Below are 18376 nucleotides of genomic sequence, written 5' to 3' on the forward strand. Positions count from 1 at the left end.
ATAGGTAAGCAATCAGACCTTATGGATCAGAGTTACTGAAGTCAGAAAATTAAAGAAGAATTTGAATTTCTTTCTGAGATCAAAGGAAACAAATGGATCAGAATAAAGGCATGTCCACTCTGACCTAGATATGAGAAAAGAATCATGGGTGTGTACTTAGATCACTGGAATATTTATCTAATTTGTAGCCTTCTTACTTTTCAAGGCACAGTGTTAAAGGCTGATATAATCAAGGGGAGAGCCAATGGGTAGCTTTGGTTACAGAGAGTAGGACAAAAATGTATCCTCATGAGAAAAGTGCTGAATAAGTCAGGTCAAAGTGTCAGGGAGTATCATTATAATGAGAAGAGTCAGATAACTTCATACACTCTTAAGGAAGCAGCCAACACACAGCCTCTCTTCACATATTTGAGACAGAAAGTCAAGATTTTTCAGTCCAAATGACCACACAGAGTACTTGAAAAGATAAAGCACACCATTTGAGAAGTCAAAGTCCTTTACAGTAAAAAGGGGGGTAATTTTAAGAGAATAACCTTTTAAACTACATTTATTTTAACTGCATACATCCATGAATTTTAGCACATTTTAAAAATTTTCTTTTACCTCTGAGGTCCCTGTTGAAATCATGAAGCCTGCGGATTTCCCCTTCCAGCTTGTTTCTCATAGCCTTTTCCAAGGCTTCCCTCTTTGAGGAAGATTTTTCCAGATTTTTATAGGCCTCTGAAACTTGCTGAATTTCTGTTTCCAACTACAGCAAATAATTAAAACAAAGAGAGGTATTTTATATTTTTACTATTTAGCATGGGATACATGCCATATATGTATTTTGAGTTGCTATAAAGAGACCTGATTAAACCTCAGTGAAGATGCAAATGTAGATCAAACATTTCATGAACGATACACTTCTTACATAATAGGCTAAAAGCACGTTATGTTTCTCTACTGCTAAAGCAGGCTGAATCCTGCAAACTGCGTAGGAACCACATGCAAGTAGCTCCAAGTTCCCTTGGAGGAAGAGCAGGATGTTGGTGTCAACAATTCACACACACAAATGGAAACACATCTTGGATCCTTTTTATTTCTCTAAGGAGCCGTGGGATTTGTGTATTTCTGTAAATGATGTCTCTCACGCACTCTCAACAAGTCACAATCCCCAGATTTCCTTAGGAAATAAGAGGACAATTTGAAATAGCATGCATTAATAGAGCAGATGTGTCCAAATTTTCAGACTGTACCAGGACACTGCACACACATTTCAAAGGCAGTTCATACATTGCTAGATTTTGGTACTTCCCAGAAGTGAACTGGAAGCACTGACTACACACTATGCAAAAAAGGGACAGAAGCTACATCAACCCTACCTTTTGAAGCCTTGCTACTTTTTCATAACACCCATCTAGCTCTTGCCGTAGAGACCTATTTTCCTCCGACAGGATCTCCACCATCTGCTGGGCCCTGGAGACAATGGCAAAAGGATCCACAGTCAACTGCTGGTAAGGAGAAGGCACTGGCTGAGGCCTTGGCAGTGCTGAGTACGAATCCCCTTGTGGATGTTGCTGTTGTCCAATAACAGGTTGACACAGCCGGTAAAGATCTCCCTGATGGACTTGGTTGGACAGAAACAGCTGCTGGGTTCGTGGCAGAGAGAATGGATCTCCTTGGCTGGGAGTAAGTGGAGGCTGATGCTGAGAAGGAGACAGCCTGGATGGTGGCAGAGATTGCAGCAATGTCAAAGACCCCAAAGATGTTAGTGAAGATGTTGGGCTGTGATGGTGAGGAGATCTCTGTTGTAAATGCAGCTGGAGATCTGGGTTTTGCCTGTAAAAGAAAAAGCTTATTTGGACCTAACTTAAAGCTGCGAACTATTAGATGGCAGTACATACTCAAGCCACTGCTGATTACACATGCTCTTGATTTCAGAAAAGGCTACCTGATGTTATAATTGAAATTATGCTTGGAAAACACAAACACTTATTGCCTGCACCAAATAGGATTGCCAGAATAAGGCCCTAAGAGCAGCCATGTTAGCTGTAGCCTCTCCACTACTATCTGCTGAAGATCTCTGACCCCCTTCTTGGATATGAGACAGCGTTTGCTTGCTACTTCTGACTGGAAAGCACACAAGAGAGGCAGGCTTGGGACAGGAAGCCCAGGCCTCTACACCAGGGGTGTCAAATATACGGCCCACTGGCCACATCCGGCCTGCAAGGGCTAAAATCCACCCCCCAAGCAACTATACAGGTTATTATGTTGCTACAATGTTCTATTTTACTATAAGATTAGAGAAAATAGCAGAATGGTATATATGTAAAGGATGTTTTTGTGCAGTGACTCTAAGTGCTGCAAACTGTTGATGGAGAAAGGCATGCTATGTAACAGGGTGGTCAACTGTATTTGAGAAGTGAATAATTATGAAAAAGCTTACGCTGCTGTAAATACTTATAGTGAAACCAAACTACAATAGTCCCACTTAATCCCAGGTGAATAAATACCTAGAATTACTGGAGTTGACTTTAATAACAAGAAACTATTAGTGACACAGAAGCAAACTTGAGAAGGCCCTCCCTAACTCCAAGTAATGGATTCAGAATGAAGCATAACACTGAAAAGTGCCCAAAAAATTATGAACAATTAAATGCAAGCCATAACATGATGCATGAAACATGATGCCATACAGGAACTGGTATAGATAAGAAACATAAGACACTGCACCTCTGATTACCCAACTGTCGATGACAATGCAGACGGATGCCTCCATTTTTGGTTGGGCTTAGACATGTCTGGAGAAGGTTTTATGTTGAGAGTCTTAAGAAGGACAAGACCAGTAGACAAATTCTCAATATAGTACAGTTTATCTTTGTAAGTGATCTGCACTTTTATTAGGTTCTTCCATTAATAGCGAATTCTTGCCTGGCATAAAGCATTGGTGATAGATTTTAGATTGCAACGTTGGCTTAGGACCTCTGGGAGTAGTTCTTGAAATACTGTTATTTGGCTGTTTTTTAAAGAAAGGTGTCCTTGTTGCCGAGCAGGGTCCAGAATCGCTCTCCCCACACAGACGTTAGGGATGACTGATATAATGTCCAATGGACTGCGGCATGAAGGCTCGTTTACTGGCCCCAGACAATAGGCATTAGAAATAAACGGTGTCAGACTATCATCTAGATTCAATTCATGCTCCATAAAGAAGGTAGAAAGATCAGTATTCATGGTCACTTGCTCAGAAAAACTGCAAAACTTAATGCTGTTCTGACGTGCTGAGGTTTCTAACCGGAAAACCTGATAAAGGCACTGTTTTCTAATTGCAGAGCACTAACATCATGATTTTCCCCGCCCCATTGGCAGTTTGGTGAACAGACTTGCTTAAATTCCACTAATTGATCTGTGAGCAGTCATTGTCTCTTTTATTCTCAGTTCCACAGAAGATAAAAGCGCTATCAGTGCTAGATCTGTCAAAAGTGAGAAAGTCAGGACTGTGGGCCCCTACAAGGCTCTTATACGTATCTGTAATAAAAATGTGTACTTTTGTCTATAACTATTCAAATTTTAAACTTTTGGTGGTACAAGCCAGAACCAGGCTCACATCCTCCATGAGAATTAGGCATCTCTGTGGTCTGGCTGTTGGTGCAGAAAAGTGCTGTCAAGCTGCAGTCAACTTTGGTGACCCCATAGGGTTTTCAAGGATCTGAGCTGTGACCCCGGACTTTCATGGTGGTCTCCCATTCAAATACTAGCCACGACTGATCCTGGGAGATCTGGGAGATTAGACTAGCCTGGAATACCAAGCTATTACCTTGAGAACATGCAAATGTCAGGACTGTATCCTGTCATGGGTAATTCTTCCTGCTGCATGTTTATGGTACCTATATGCTGTAAAAAGGGGAAAAACAGGTTGCTTACCTGTAACTGATGATCTTCGAGTGGTCATCTGTGCAGTCACACACATGGGTCTTGCCGCAGGCAACGGATCCATACCTCGGAGCTCCAATAGCTCGCCTATAACGTCTTTTGGCGCGCTTTCCTCCCGCCCTGGGGAGCAGGCAGCGACCGCGCATGCCTAGAGCGGGGGGAGAGCGCCCATTCCACTCAGTTTCTTCCAGCCGCCGTTGGCACTGACACTATACAAGGTTAAGCAACAATTACAAGAGGCCAGCAGCGGGGAAGGCTGGGTGGGCGTGTGTGACTGCACAGATGACCACTCGAAGATCATCAGTTACAGGTAAGCAACCTGTTTATCTTCTTCGTGGTCTCTGTGCAGTCCCACACATGGGTGACTCGCCAGCTAAATGTCCTGGAGGAGGGTGCTGGTAAAGAAGAAAGTTAGTCACATAACCCAATCAGAACAAATGCAATCACATCAAATGCAATCACGTGATATTATGCGACATGGTATGCAACATAAAGATGGAAGCGGATGCACTCACCCCTGGCTTCAGTGGAAGATGGATCTGAGGACCGCTTGACCGAAGGAGGCGTCACGTCTCGCACGAACGTCTAGCGCATAATGGGAGACGAACGTGGATGGAGAGGACCACGATGCAGCCGCACAAATGTCCTCTAGGGAAACGCCTTGCAGAAAGGCCGAAGACGTCGAGACCGCTCTAGTAGAGTGGGCCTTAAGACCTTCGGGCAAAGGCTGTTTAGCCAGTTCGTAGCACAACCTGATGGCACTGACTACCCATTTAGACAGTCTTTGGGTAGAAATTTTAAGACCCTTGTGAGGGTTCCCGTAGGCCACAAACAGGTTAGGGTCCTTACGGAAAGGTTGTGTACGATCAAGGTAGAAGGATAACGCCCTTCTAACGTCCAAAGAATGTAGGGCTCGTTGTCCTTGGTCGGATGGGTTGGAGAAAAACGTTGGTAGAGAAGTTGAGGTTGATAAGTGGAACTGGGAGACAACCTTAGGCAGGAACGCAGGGTCCGGTCGCAAAACAACTTTGTTCCTGTGGAAAATGGTGTAGGGAGGATCGTAACGGAAGGCGCATAAGTCACTTGCCCGTTTACCTGAGGTAAGGGCTACGAGTAATGCTGTCTTCCAGGAAAGAAGGTTGAGGTCTATGGTAGCCATAGGTTCAAAAGGGGCTTTCATCAGACAGGAAAGTACTAACGATAAACTCCAAGTCGGAACAAAGGGCTTAACAGGTGGGTTGAGGTGCAACATGCCCTTAAGAAAGGACTTAGATAAAGGATGGGAGAACACAGTTTTGCCATCAACCGGAATGTGGAAAGCAGAAACTGCAGAAAGGTGAACTTTCAAGGAGGAATAACAGAGTCCTGATTTTTGTAGAGAAAGCAGATAGTCCAGGATCAGGTTAAGGGGTGCCGATTCCGGCTGTAGATGATTAGATGTCGCAAAAGAACAGAAGCGCTTCCATTTACGTTGATAGGAAAGCCTCGTGGAAGGCTTCCTTGCGTTGAGGATGATATTGGCTACCTCTGTAGAGAGGTAGGTGGATGTATTTTCCAGGCTGCCAGGGCCAGGACTCGAGGGTTGTGATGAAGAACCTGACCGCTGGCTTGAGAGAGAAGGTCGCCCACAGGAGGAAGCCGGCGGTAAGTGTGGCGGGACAGTTGAAGGAGCCTCGTGAACCACGGTTGCCGAGGCCACCATGGCGCAATGAGGATGCAGTCTGTGCCATCCCGAGCTATTTTCACCAACACCCGTGTCAGAAGGGGGGTTGGTGGGAAGAAGTAGTGAAGGGGACCTGTCCAGTTGTGTAGGAAGGCGTCGTTGCCCCTCCTGGAGTAAAACTGAGGACATTTGGCATTGTCCCTGGATGCAAAGACGTCCACCTTGGGTGTTCCGAAGCATCGGAAGATACGCCGAAGATAGGTCGGATTGATGGACCATTCGTGGTCGTCTATGCGAACCCTGCTGAGGGAGTCGGCCAGAGTATTCTCCACACCCGGGAGATGAATGGCAGTCATGTATATGTTGTGCTTGACACACCATTCCCAGAGCATTACGGCTATACGGCAGAGACGGAGGGATCTGGTGCCCCCTTGCTTGTTTATGTAGTAAACCGTTGCCATATTGTCCGTGGAGATCTGAACGTGCCGGCCCCTTATCAGTGGGAGAAAGGATTGAAGGGCTCTGTGTACCGCAATCAGTTCTAAGCAGTTTATATGCATGGCTCTCTCGGAGGTTGTCCAAAGTCCTCTGACAGTTTTGTCCTCTAGGTGGGCTCCCCATCCCCACTTGGAGGCATCTGTTGTTACTGTGGCCGTCGGGGAAGTCGGTAGAAACGGCTTGCCCTCGAGGAGGTTGTTGGGAACAGTCCACCACGTGAGGGATAGAAGCGCTCTCTGTGGAACAGTGAGCAAAACGCTTTGTGGTTGTGTCTGAGGGTGGTAGGCTCGTACAAACCAAATCTGTAGTTGTCGCATCCGTAGCCTGGCAAAGTGAAGGACAGATGTTGTGGCGGCCATAAGGCCCAGCAGGCGCTGGATTGTGAACGCAGACTGACAGGGTTGTTGTTGCACTGACCTGGCTAGGGCAATGATAGTCCGTGCCCGATCCTCGGGGAGAAAGACACGATGCAGGGAGGTGCATAGAAGGGCGCCTATAAACTTGAGGTCCTGGGTAGGTGTGAGGTGTGATTTTGATGCATTCACACGAAGACCCAGGGAACTCAGGAGAGTGAGAGCTGTGTCGAGGTTGTGCTCCAATTGTTGTTGGGTCGGAGCCACAAGAAGCCAGTCGTCGATGTATGGGAAGACTGGGATGTTCTGGATGCGAAGCGCAGCTGCCACCACTGCCATGCACTTGGTAAAGACGCGGGGCGCTGTGGAGAGGCCGAATGGTAGGGACACATATTGGTAGTGGTCCCGGCCCATGGCAAACCGCAGATACTTCCGATGTTGAGGTCGAATGGTCACATGGAAATAAGCGTCCTGAAGATCTAGGGAAGCCATCCAGGAATTCCTGGGAATAAGGGGCAAGATGGACTGCAGGGAGATCATTCTGAACTTCCTGTATTGGATGTGCTTGTTGAGCTTCCTCAGATCCAGAATGGGACGCCTGCCTCCATCCCTCTTGGGGACTAGGAAATATCTTGAATAGAAGCCTGTCCCTCGGTGTAGGGGAGGGACGGGCTCTATGGCGTTCTTGTGGAGTAAGTCCAGAATCTCCTGATGTAGGAGAGAAGACGGGGGGGTAGCTATGAAATAGTGGTGGCAAGGTGGAGAAATGAACTCGATTGCGTAACCTAGGCGCACGATGGTCAGCACCCAGGAGTCGGTTGTTATCGAGTTCCAAGTGGGAAGGAATGGTGAGAGACGGGTGCGGAACACCGGTAGGGTGTAAGGAAAGTCAAAGAGACTGCTTAGAAGAAAGGGAGGGCTTTTTGAGCTGTTGTGACCGAGCCCTTTGTTGAAACTGAGGCTTCTGCTGTCCACTCTTCCTTTTCCAGAAGTCATTACGCCTAGGTGACCGTTGACGCCTCTGGAATGATGGTCTCCAGGGTTTTGTACGGTTGGACTGTTGGGAGAACGGTTGAGAGACTCCCAAACGCTTAGCACGCTTGCGCCCGTCATCCACTGATGTGAGAACCTCGTCGGTAGAAGCATGGAAGAGGCCCAGGCCATCAAAGGGGAGGTCTTCGATCTTTTGCTTAATGTCCGGTTGTAAGTTGGTGGACCTTAGCCAGGCGTGGCGGCGCAAGGCAACAGAGGACGCAAAAACCCTTGAAGAGCAGGAGACAGCGTGGCGTATGGTGTTTATCTGTTGCTTCGACACTCTAGACAGTTCTGACACCAGTCCAGAGGCCACCCTTTGAGAAGGTTCCGGAAGGGAAGGGATGAGAGGCGTAAATTGGTTGGCCAAGTTGAAGATGTAAGCCGAAAAGTAGGCTAGATAGTTGTTCAGCTTGGAATTTGTGGAGGCAAGGTTGAACATTTTCCTAGCCAAAGTGTCCAATTTCCTGCCCTCTCGGTCTGGAGGTGTCGGATGTCTGGAGGGCTTAGCCTTGGTGGCTGAGTGCACAATAATAGAGTTGGGTGCTGGATGAGAAGCAAGAAATTTAGCCTCGGGAGCATGAACTCTGTAGAGAGAGTCCAAGCGCTTAGAGGTAGGTGGGATTGAAGCAGGTTTGTCCCAGGTTTCACGGAGGCCTTCGAGGTGCACCGGTAGCATAGGAAGCAATGAACCAGGTGGAAAGTCCGTTTGTACGAGGTCGTGTACGATGTCCGAGACCTTAGGCGAGTCCGACGGAAGGGTAATGTTCAAGGCTTCGGCCATAGTGGTAATTAGATGGAGATAGGCCTTGGAGGCATCAGATGGAGAGAGTCGGGGCTGTGGCGTCGAGTCCGAGACTACAGAGTCTGGATGGTCGTCGGAGTCAGATGAAGCTAAGGAATCGGCGTCGGAGCGGGAATCCTCACCCGAAGGAGGATGTGGAGGCGGGATCGGGTCCGAAGGGGCGGTCTTAGGCTTTACTACCTGATCGCGCTGGTCCGTAGGGGTGGAAACCGGGGGAGCAATCGAAGCCGAGGCTGACGGAGTGCGCGGCCTAGCACCTTCTCGCTGGTAGTGGTCCCGGGATCGCTGTACACATTCCCGAAGTCGCTCACGGAGTCGAGGGGAATAGCGAGAATAATCAGGTTCTCGGGTCCGATCTTGACCACGGGGCCGTGGGTAATATCGATCACGGGGTCTAGGCGAATCTGGAAACCGATCGAGATCACGGAGTCGTGGGGAATCCCGGAGTCGTGGGGAATCCCGGAGTCGTCGTGGGGAATCACGGAGTCGATCACGGGGTCTAGGAGAGTCCTCGTACCGCATAGCAGAGTACGGTGAGTAACCTGAACCCTCCACAGATGGGGACCGAGAAGGATGACGGTAAGGCTGGCGTCTAGGTGAAGGAGACCGAGAAAAATGGCGGTCGTACCTTGAAGGGGCGTAGTAGTCTTGATAATACCCCGAGGAGTCGGAGTCTCGACGCCGACGTGGCGATCTGGAGCGGCCTCTAAGAGGCGGCGACCGGGATTGGACTCGATGAGGAGGCGAACGAGAGCGACCTTCGTTTGAAGCTTGAGTAGCCGAGTCCCTATACAGGGGAGAAATCCCGATGTCTCGGAAGGATCCGATCCGAAGCGGAGGTTTAAAGTAGGCCTGAGTCGAATCAGTAGTCAGGTCGGGTTGCAGGAAGTCGGTAGGAACCACGCTGTGCACCGAAGGTGAACGAGAGTGGACTGGTATAACCTCTACTGCTGTGGATGAGTGAGGTGTGAGTTGCGGCATGTCAGTGATGACGTCCGACGGAGTCGACAGTTCGAGCGGAAGTGCGGGCTGCGTCGGGGCCGCGGGATCCATAGACGTCGAAACTGGAGCCCGAGGCTTCTTAGGAGCCGAGTGTGAGTGGTGGAGTTTCCTCAGAGCCGAATCAGCCGATTCGGAAGGACGAGATTTTTTGGGCGCCGAATCCGTGGATTCAAGATGGCGCGATTTTTTCGAAGCCTTATGGCCGGTATCGGCGTGCTTCGATGATTTTTTCTCGGACCTGTGCTTCTGCTTAGAGAGAGACACGTCCGTAGAGGCCGAAGCTCCCGCTTGTTGTTGGGGAGGCGGCGAGTCCGATGCGGGCATAGCCCTCAGGGACAGTTCAATAAGGAAACTCCGGAGCCTAGCTGCACGGTTCTTACGGGCCTGCTTGCCGAAGTTCGCACAGTGAGGGCAGGAGTCGACTCGGTGAGCTTCCCCCAAGCAAAATAGGCAGTGGCTGTGGCCGTCTGAAGAAGGGATTTTGGTCCCACAGCGCGTGCACTTTTTAAAGGTAACTTTCCCTTCCATGCGCTCCGGACAAGGGAGGGGAGGGAAGGGAGAAAAGGGGAAAGATAGCGCAGAAGGCGGGTTTGTTTGTTTTTTTAATTTTTTCGGGACGAAAGGGGAATATAAGAAGAAGAAAAATACCAGGTGAAGGAAGGAAGACGAAAAGATGAGGTAATGGACGAGCTAAGGAGGAATGCAGCGAGGAGGGTGTTGTCCGGGCGGCGGTAGGAAAGAAACTGAGTGGAATGGGCGCTCTCCCCCCGCTCTAGGCATGCGCGGTCGCTGCCTGCTCCCCAGGGCGGGAGGAAAGCGCGCCAAAAGACGTTATAGGCGAGCTATTGGAGCTCCGAGGTATGGATCCGTTGCCTGCGGCAAGACCCATGTGTGGGACTGCACAGAGACCACGAAGAAGATCGTGATGTTCTTTTGTTTTGTGGTTGAGTTCTGTTTTTGTGACCCATAGCTTATCTAGTTGTCAAGGAGACAGGGCTCTGGCACCTACAATGGACTATCCCTTCCATGGCTAGGAGATGTGAAACTGTGGTCTTCTGATGATATACAACTGGGTTTGTGAAACAGTGGGGGGATGGAGGATCCACATTTGCCGCATGATTTGACTGTCTGTAACATTTGGTTTCATTCCTAGCAAGACACAGCCTACAGGCTAGCAGGTTTTAAATCTTGCATCAAAACTATTAAACTCTACATATGCCTTCATAAGAGAGAGTTTGCTTGGTCAATCCTGATATTTTGCCAAGAAAATCTCTCCTTACCCCTGGTGATGCTGAGCAACCCCAGAATCGATCCATGGCTGGAAGCAGGGATGGAGCTGGTGCACCAGACCTAGGCAAGAAGCAAACTGACATTCCAGACAAGCAACTAGATCCCAAGAACCACGGGCCTGAAGAAGAGGGTGCGGGGGCACAACTCCCACCACCTCAACCGGATACAAGGAAGGAGAATGGGGTCTAAGTCCACCCAGTGGAGTAGTTTGAGAGGGCCCCACTGCACTGGACCCCTTGAGTGGCATCAGCAAAGAAGGATGGTCAACAGAAAGAGAGGTGTAAGAGCAGGCATTTTGGGGGAACTGCCCACACTGAGGAATACCTCCTGAAAAGAGAGGAGCACAAGGATGAAGGCAGACATAGATGGAGCGGCCAAAGCCCTGCCCACTGGCAAGGTGAGCCACCTGTTGCTGGAAATGGCCAAGATGGGGGAAGAAATTAGACAGGAGATGCTGGGCTTCATGGAATTTGTTCAGGGGATGATGTGGACAGTGCAACACCTGCCAGGCCAGCAGCAGGGGCAACAGCAGCAGCAACCATCCCCAAGGGCCCCCTGACAGACAGTTACCACTGCCAGCACAGGCACCACCAGATGGGCAGGCACCTCTGGGAGGGGCCCCGATCATCCAAACACATCCTTGACCACCTGAACACTTGATTGCCCTGGCTGGACCAGGAAGTTGGAAGCAAGATTCAAGAGCAACTTGAGGGAGCTAGAGTACTTTTTAAAACAAGTGAGAGTGTTTCTGAGGGAGTGAGTTACCTGGGCTCCCGACTACGGGGGGGGGGGGGGGGGGAGGCAGCCACAAAGTGGTATGTAACCCTATATGAGGCCTGTGCAGTGGAACTTAGAACAATCTGAGGGTTCCTGAGGGCCTTAAAAGGACAGTTTGAGGAACCCCTAGAAGAAGAAGAAAGCGTGCACACAAAGCTGAAATGGATGCACCAATGGAACTGGTCAGTGAGGGAGTTTCCAGATTCTTGTATATATTTTATAGTCATTATTTAATAATGAAATTGGTCTATAATTTTTTACGTTCTTAACATCTCTATCTTCCTTTGGAATCAACAAAATAACAGCTTCCTTCCACGTATTTGGTATTTTCCCTTTTGTTTTTATCATATTCATCAGTTTCTGAAGTTTCAGGATTAACTCCTCTTTGAGGGTTTTAAAAAATTTAGCTGTATATCCATCTGCCCCAGATGCTTTTCCATTTTTCATTGCATTAATTGCTGCTTCAATTTCTATTTTTTCAATTGGATCGTTCAAAACTGTTCGCATATTTTCTGCGAAGGGTGCTATTTTTATCTTTTGTAAGTACTCATCCATCTTTTTTTTTACTTATTTTAAAACCTTTAAATAACTTGGCATAATACTTAAAGAATTCTTTTTATTCCTTCTTGATCTACCACCTCTCTTCCATCCACAATTTTATTAATAATTTTACTTTCTCTCTTTTTCTTCAGTTGCCAGGCCAAGTATTTTCTGTGTTTGTTTGTTCCCTTGAAAGATTTCTGCTGCAATCTTTTCAGATTCCATTCCAGTTCTTTATTTAACAAATGTCTCATTTGCATTTGTAATACTGTAATCTCCCTTATAATTTTCTTTTTCCCTGACCTTTTTTTCAATTCCCCTTCTTTTTCCTTTATTTCATTTTGAATGTCCAACATCTGTTTTTCTTTTGCCCTCTTATCTTTGTTATTCAATGTAATCAATATTCCTCTCATTACTGCTTTATAAGCATCCCAGACCGTCTGAAATTCTATATCTATCGTTTATTTGGAAGAAAGCTTTAGTGTCATTTTCTAGAGATGTCACTATTTCTTTATTCTGTAGTAAATCTTCATTCAATCTCAACCTTCTCAACTTCTTAGACAATTTTTTAATCCACATTATTGGGTTATGGTCAGCCCCAATTTTAGGTAAAATCTCTATTTTCTTTGTTATAAGGCCTAAGTCATTAGTGTCCCACATGTCAATTCTGGAAAAAGTTTTATGTCTTGCTGAAAAAAAGGTATAGTCCTGCACTTCAGGATTAAATTTCCTCCATATATCCTCCAAATTTTCTTGTTTGACCAATTCAAAAAAAGACTTTGGCAATTTTCCTTCCTTATTATTCCCCCCCCCCCCAGACCTATCCAGTGTGTTCTTAATTGTTCCATTAAAGTCCCCCATTATCAAAACTTGGTCATAAGTCAGTTCATCAAATTGTTGTATAATGTCTTTTAAAAGAGTATCCTTTGCACCATTTGGTGCATACAGTCCCAATGACAACAGGTTTTTTGCATTTAATATTATTTCTACCGTTACAAATCTTCCATCTTTATCTTTAAACACTAATTTCGGCTCCAATTCTTGTTTAATATAGCAAATCACTCCCCTTTTCTTCTGTTCAGCCAATGAATAAAATTCTAGTCCCAGCTGTTTAGTCCATAAAAATTTGTAATCCTTTTGTTTAATATGCACTTCTTGTAAACAAACTATATTACAATTTTGCTTTTTTAATCCAATGAAACGTTGCCTTTCTTTTTTGTGGTGAATTTAGTCCATTTACATTCCAAGATACTAATTTGTAATCCATCTTGGTACAAATTCTTTATGTTCTTCATAAAACCTACGCAATTCCTGTGTGCTTGTAATTGTAATCCTTTTTCCTTGTAGTTCAAAGCTCAGACTTTCAGGTATTATCCATCTATACCCCATTTCATTGTCACGTAGTTTTTCTGTCAATTTTTTGTATGCTTTTCTGTCATTTATCACTTGTCTTGGCAATTCTTTTATGCTTCTTACTCTGCTGCCTCCCACTATCAATGTTTTTTCAAAATTTTTATTCAAGATTTTTCCCACCATTTCTTTTGTCATATATCTTATAACCACATCTCTTGGTAGATTATTTTTCTTGGCATATAGTGAATTCACTCTATACATATAGTCATACATTCTTCTAGTTCCTTCAGGATCTTCCTCCAAAAATTCTGCAATTATTCTTATTATATATCCTTTCAAATCAGTCTCTTCATCCTCAGGTACTCCTCTCAGACGTATCTGGGTTTCCATCAATTCGCAGTCATGAATTGCCACCTTTTCTTGCATTTTTAGCAACATGGAATCATGTACTTCCACTCTCTCTTCCACCTCTTGCACTTTCTTTGATGTTACCACAGTCTCATTTCTGAGATCTTCTATATCTTTCCTTAGCTCTTCAATGTCTTTTCTAATTTCTTTTTTAGAAGCAGTTATCATGTCTCTCACCCCTTTCACCATCCTGGCTTCCATTGCTTCTAATTGCTCTTGCATTTTCTCCATTGAGGCAATCCTTGCACGGGTTAACTTATGCTCTGACATTTAGAAAAACGCTGAAAATGTTGACCTCTCCAAATTAAATTTAAACTATCAGGTGTGATAGAGTAAGGCTTGCCCTTTTCAATAAGCCTAATTTCGCCGTCCTCAGAGCCTCCTGGGCTCAGATATTAACTTTTAAAGTTTTTATTTCTTCCAAAATGGCGGTCGTGACTTTCTGCTTCCCTTTAAAAAAAATTTCCTTCAAAAGGCTTCTAAAATTATCATCAGCGATAATGTCCGATAGTATTTACCTTATAACTGTCACCTCTGTCAGCTTCACCAATTTTTAATGTCCCGAACACTTTAAAAACTATGTTTAAATTTTGACCTCCTAGCAATGGCTGCCAATGTTTTTCTATATTATAGTCCTATTATAGTTCTATATTATAGTCCCTCTTCCATCCGACACTTCCTGCTTTTCTTGCCACCAAATCCCATTTTCACTGGTAAAAAGATCTCGCAATGTTTGACGTATTTCCTGTGTTGACTGTGAGAGCTGCAAATCTGTGATGATGGGGCTTTTTCACCAAAACCGCAAGTAGACAAAACAATAAATTCCGTTCTACTTTTTAGCACTGTCCTTTACATTTACAAAGTTCAAATTTCGCCCCTTCTCCCCTTCTTCCAAACTTTCTGAATCTCTATTTCCCACCATCTGATTTTATTTTGTTTAACTTTAAATAGTCCCGGAATGAAGATAGTCATTAGTACCTTTTTCTGCAGTTATCCAGATTCAACACCAGTCTTGTATAGCTTTAGATGTTTAGCAGTCTCAAAGAAGGTTAGGATCCTGTCGAGCTTATGTCAAATAAATGACTCTGGAAACTTCTGCAGATGATGAATATGCAACTAGCCCTCCCGGGACTCCCTTTTAGCCAAGGTAAATCTCCTCAGAGTTTCCTGTGCATATCTTGGACTGATTTCTGACTGAGAAAAGTAGGCAGTAGGCATTAAATTGCCCTCCACTACCCCGAACAGAAGCCCCAGCCTGCTCCCCCTTCTGAGAAGCAATTCAGCTCAGCATTTTCCAACCCCGGAAGTCCCCAAATACTATTAATTTTTTAAAAGCACCTTAAAACATGCTTGAAATGTTAGTGCTTGTTGGTATTAAAGGTGCTTTCTTTGTATGTCTCCCATGGGATCCAGGGAACTGGGGAAGGAAGCTCTGGCTCTTTTCTTCCCCAGGGGACCAGGAGGGGGAAGGAAAAACAAAAAAAACAAAATCTGCCTTCCCCCCTTCCTCCCCAAGGGAGGAGCCTCAGCCAATGGAGAAAATAGAGGTTTTGTTCTATAGCTCCTGTGCGATTGAGCAAGACTTGCAAAGCAAAGCAAGCTTTTTATGCAGAAGGAAGCAAGAGACAGCGAGAGGGAAGCAGATAACAGCCAGTTGCACAGGGGCCTGAGAGAAGCCCTCTGGGAGCCTGATTTGGCCCCCGGGCCACATGTTTGACACTCCTGCATTACTTTATTCAGCATATGGAGTTTCCCCCTTTCTGATTTCAGCACAATGTGGCTATGGCTGCAAAGATGGAGTCCAGGTTTAAGAATGACATGCAGTAAAATGGAGACTGATATTCTTCCATGCGTTAAGGGGTTTTAGAATCCTCCCCTACTACTTTCTCCCCCAACCCCACAGAACCTCTTTTTTTCCCTGTCCCTAAGGAAGGACTGGTCTTGGTTTGTCCGCTTGATCTATATAGCTTTTAGCTGTGATTATGGGTGACGAGACTTTTTGCCTGCCTTTTGCCCTTCTCTGGTGAGGATCACCTGCACTTCTAGAATACGGAGCGGTTCTGAGGGAGAGAAGTAATTAAAATCCTCTTGTTTCTTTCACTTTCTAGCCAGGAAAAGCACTTTTAAAACTCTGAGCAGACCCAATCATCACACTTTGGGCACAAACTTTGGGTTAACACTTCCTACATACTTTTCCCCTACAAGTGAAGAGGACATGTATAAGACATGCTACTCACCTGACTGATCCATACTCAGGAGGATGCTGGTACCTCATCATGGGCCCATCAGATCTGCCTTGCTGGGCCATGCGATGGTCACCATAGAAATGCCCAGGATCCTGTGGCTTACAGCTCATAGGTGGGGTACACATATTTTTGTAAGGATATTCTGGAGGGGGACCTCTGTGCTCCATCCCTTTCATGCTTGACTGAGGAGGGCTTGGTACAGAGCTTTTATAGAACTCACTGGCCCCTGAGCTCTTGTACAAGTCATTTGTCTGCTGGGAGGAAAGTGGAGACAGGGGGGCACTTGTGACAGGAGCATGGGCCTTCACACCGCTGGTGGCTAGTGACAGCTGCATCAGCCTCTCACTCAGGGAGCGAACATGTCCTTGCTTAAGGTCCTTAAGTCCTTCATCCTGGTGGACTTTGCCCGGGCTCACCCGCTGAACAGTGGGGCGCCCTTCAGTCCTCATCTTCTGATTGGAGACTCCTGTCACATAAAACGCCGCCCCAACGCTGGCATGCTGCTGGCCCCTGAAATATTGAGACTGGACTTTGGCTTCCTCATAGGTTGGGAGATCTTCGCTATTCTGGAGCCTTGTGGAGAGCTGCTTTTCCATGATGCTGTTGTCCATTTGTATCTCCTGGCCCTGAGGCTCCTGGCGAGCAACATGGGTGCCAATCTGATGGTCTTGGGGGCTCAGCCCTTCGTTTGGAACCCCTGGGCTCCCAGGGCTGGCAAAAGGGGGTGCATTACCTGTGGCTTGTTGGTGCAAGGCAAGAAGGTTGCGGCTGTCATTTGGGTTCCCATATCGTAGCTGCTCCTGCAGCAAACGCTGTAAAACTGTCGTGGCAGTTTGCTCTTCTGAAGTCCTCATTGCAACTGTGATGCCTTGCGGGTGGAATGCAGAAGGGGACACTAAGCTGCCAGTGACCTAGGGAGGAGGCAAAAGAAGACAATTAAGCTCTTCTTTAACTGAAAAGTTAACTCACCATTTATGGCAATTATGTTTAAGCTTTTTAAAACTAAAATTGTTAACACCTCCAATCTTGACAAGGACTTGTCTGGGAAGATGGGCAGAATGAGTAAAAGAAAACTGCAGAAATATGACAGCACCCATTTATACTGCCCCAAACAAAGTACCCTCCCTTTTTTAACAAAACACAAAAGGGGCCAATGTTCATGCAAGACTTTTATTCCTAAACCCCAGTAAGAACTGAATGATTTACACTAAGGTAAGGGTGGTCATCTTCTGGGGCAAGTTTTCTTTTGCCACAAGCAAAGTCCAAAGGATGAGAAGGTGCCAACCTAGAATATGCTACCGAGCATGTAGCTCCCCTCTCCATCTTGGAATGGGTTTGCTTCTCAGCTGCCAAACTAGGGAACTGGCTGCAGCTGCACGGCATAGGACAGATCCAGAACAGGCCTGACTAAATGCATGCTGCATGCTCAGAAAAATGCTGCTATTGCTGCTAAGGATGCAACAGCATACTGTAAGGAATTCTATACTACATTGAAAAAGGGCACTCTTTAAATGAGCTGCCCCAATCTAGCAAAAGATTTCTACTTCCTATTTTTGTTCTTGCAGTCTTATGGTTATTACCAACTCAATATAAATGCACTTTCCAACAGGGATTTTGACAACAATTTGAAAGAGAACTTCATCCACTACTCTATTCTTACTTCTTGATTAGAAAAGACAAGGCAGAAGTACTTTAGAAGCTGCAGTATTTTGCTCCGATCACAAAAACCCACCTATTCCTTGGGTTCCCTCATTCAGAAGGAGCAGTTCCACTACATAAGGAGACACCTGTCTACCTTTTTGCTATGTCAAAAACTCTGATGTCTTCTCAGATCCCTTGTAATCTGGATTACTTCATCATTCCTGTATACTCTAGAAAATCCTGAAAAACAGAAGACAGTGGAAACTGATTACAAGAGTTAGCATCAGAAATTAGTTCCATTAGCAATGGCATATTTCTCCTAAATTCTAGCATTTACAGAAATGAAGGAACTTAGCTTCTACGTACGGCAATTAATGACAGTTTTACCAACACTATATGGGCAAGGTTCCTTACCTAGCCTGGATCCCCACAAATTAACTGACCATTTTCTGGACTATTATATATTTGTTTAAAAGATTTATAACCCACATTGTACAGAACTGACTTGATGGGACCTTCAGAAGACAAACTCATGGACCCAGTGGACTGAGACTGAGGGAAAAGCAAGCAAACAATGAAATCTGGCCTATTAGGGCTGGATGATGACAAAGTTGCAATTACCTGTAACTGCTGTTCATTGAACATCTGTGCAGGCACACATGGGGACTGCCCACATGCAGGCCTTCCACTGGATATGTCTTTGCAGCTCTGAAAGTCTCCAGGGGGTGCTGCACACCAAAGCCAAAACTGTTCCCTCCCAGGGAAATGTGCTCCTGCATTGCAGTGCCCACACTACCCTTAGTACCTCAAGCACCAGTGAAGCTGGAGCATGCAATGCAGCAGGGGGGATGGACAGTAT

At 46.0% G+C, this 18376-nt stretch overlaps 1 protein-coding gene across 1 annotated transcript in view; it reads right to left on the minus strand.

Annotated features, from left to right (window-relative positions):
* AMOT (angiomotin) overlaps positions 1–16784 on the minus strand; it is a 71044-nt gene extending 54260 nt beyond the window's left edge. The window contains exons 1-3 of the mRNA XM_060249238.1: positions 15868–16784; positions 1362–1818; positions 604–748 (exon numbers count right to left, since the gene is read on the minus strand). Coding sequence (XP_060105221.1) covers positions 604–748; positions 1362–1818; positions 15868–16730 — 1465 coding nt within the window. The 5' untranslated portion in view covers positions 16731–16784. The remainder of the gene's footprint in view (positions 1–603; positions 749–1361; positions 1819–15867) is intronic.
* Positions 16785–18376: the final 1592 nt, after the last annotated feature.

Source organism: Heteronotia binoei, chromosome 11 (assembly GCF_032191835.1).
Source record: "Heteronotia binoei isolate CCM8104 ecotype False Entrance Well chromosome 11, APGP_CSIRO_Hbin_v1, whole genome shotgun sequence".
Taxonomy (NCBI): Eukaryota; Metazoa; Chordata; class Lepidosauria; order Squamata; family Gekkonidae; genus Heteronotia; species Heteronotia binoei.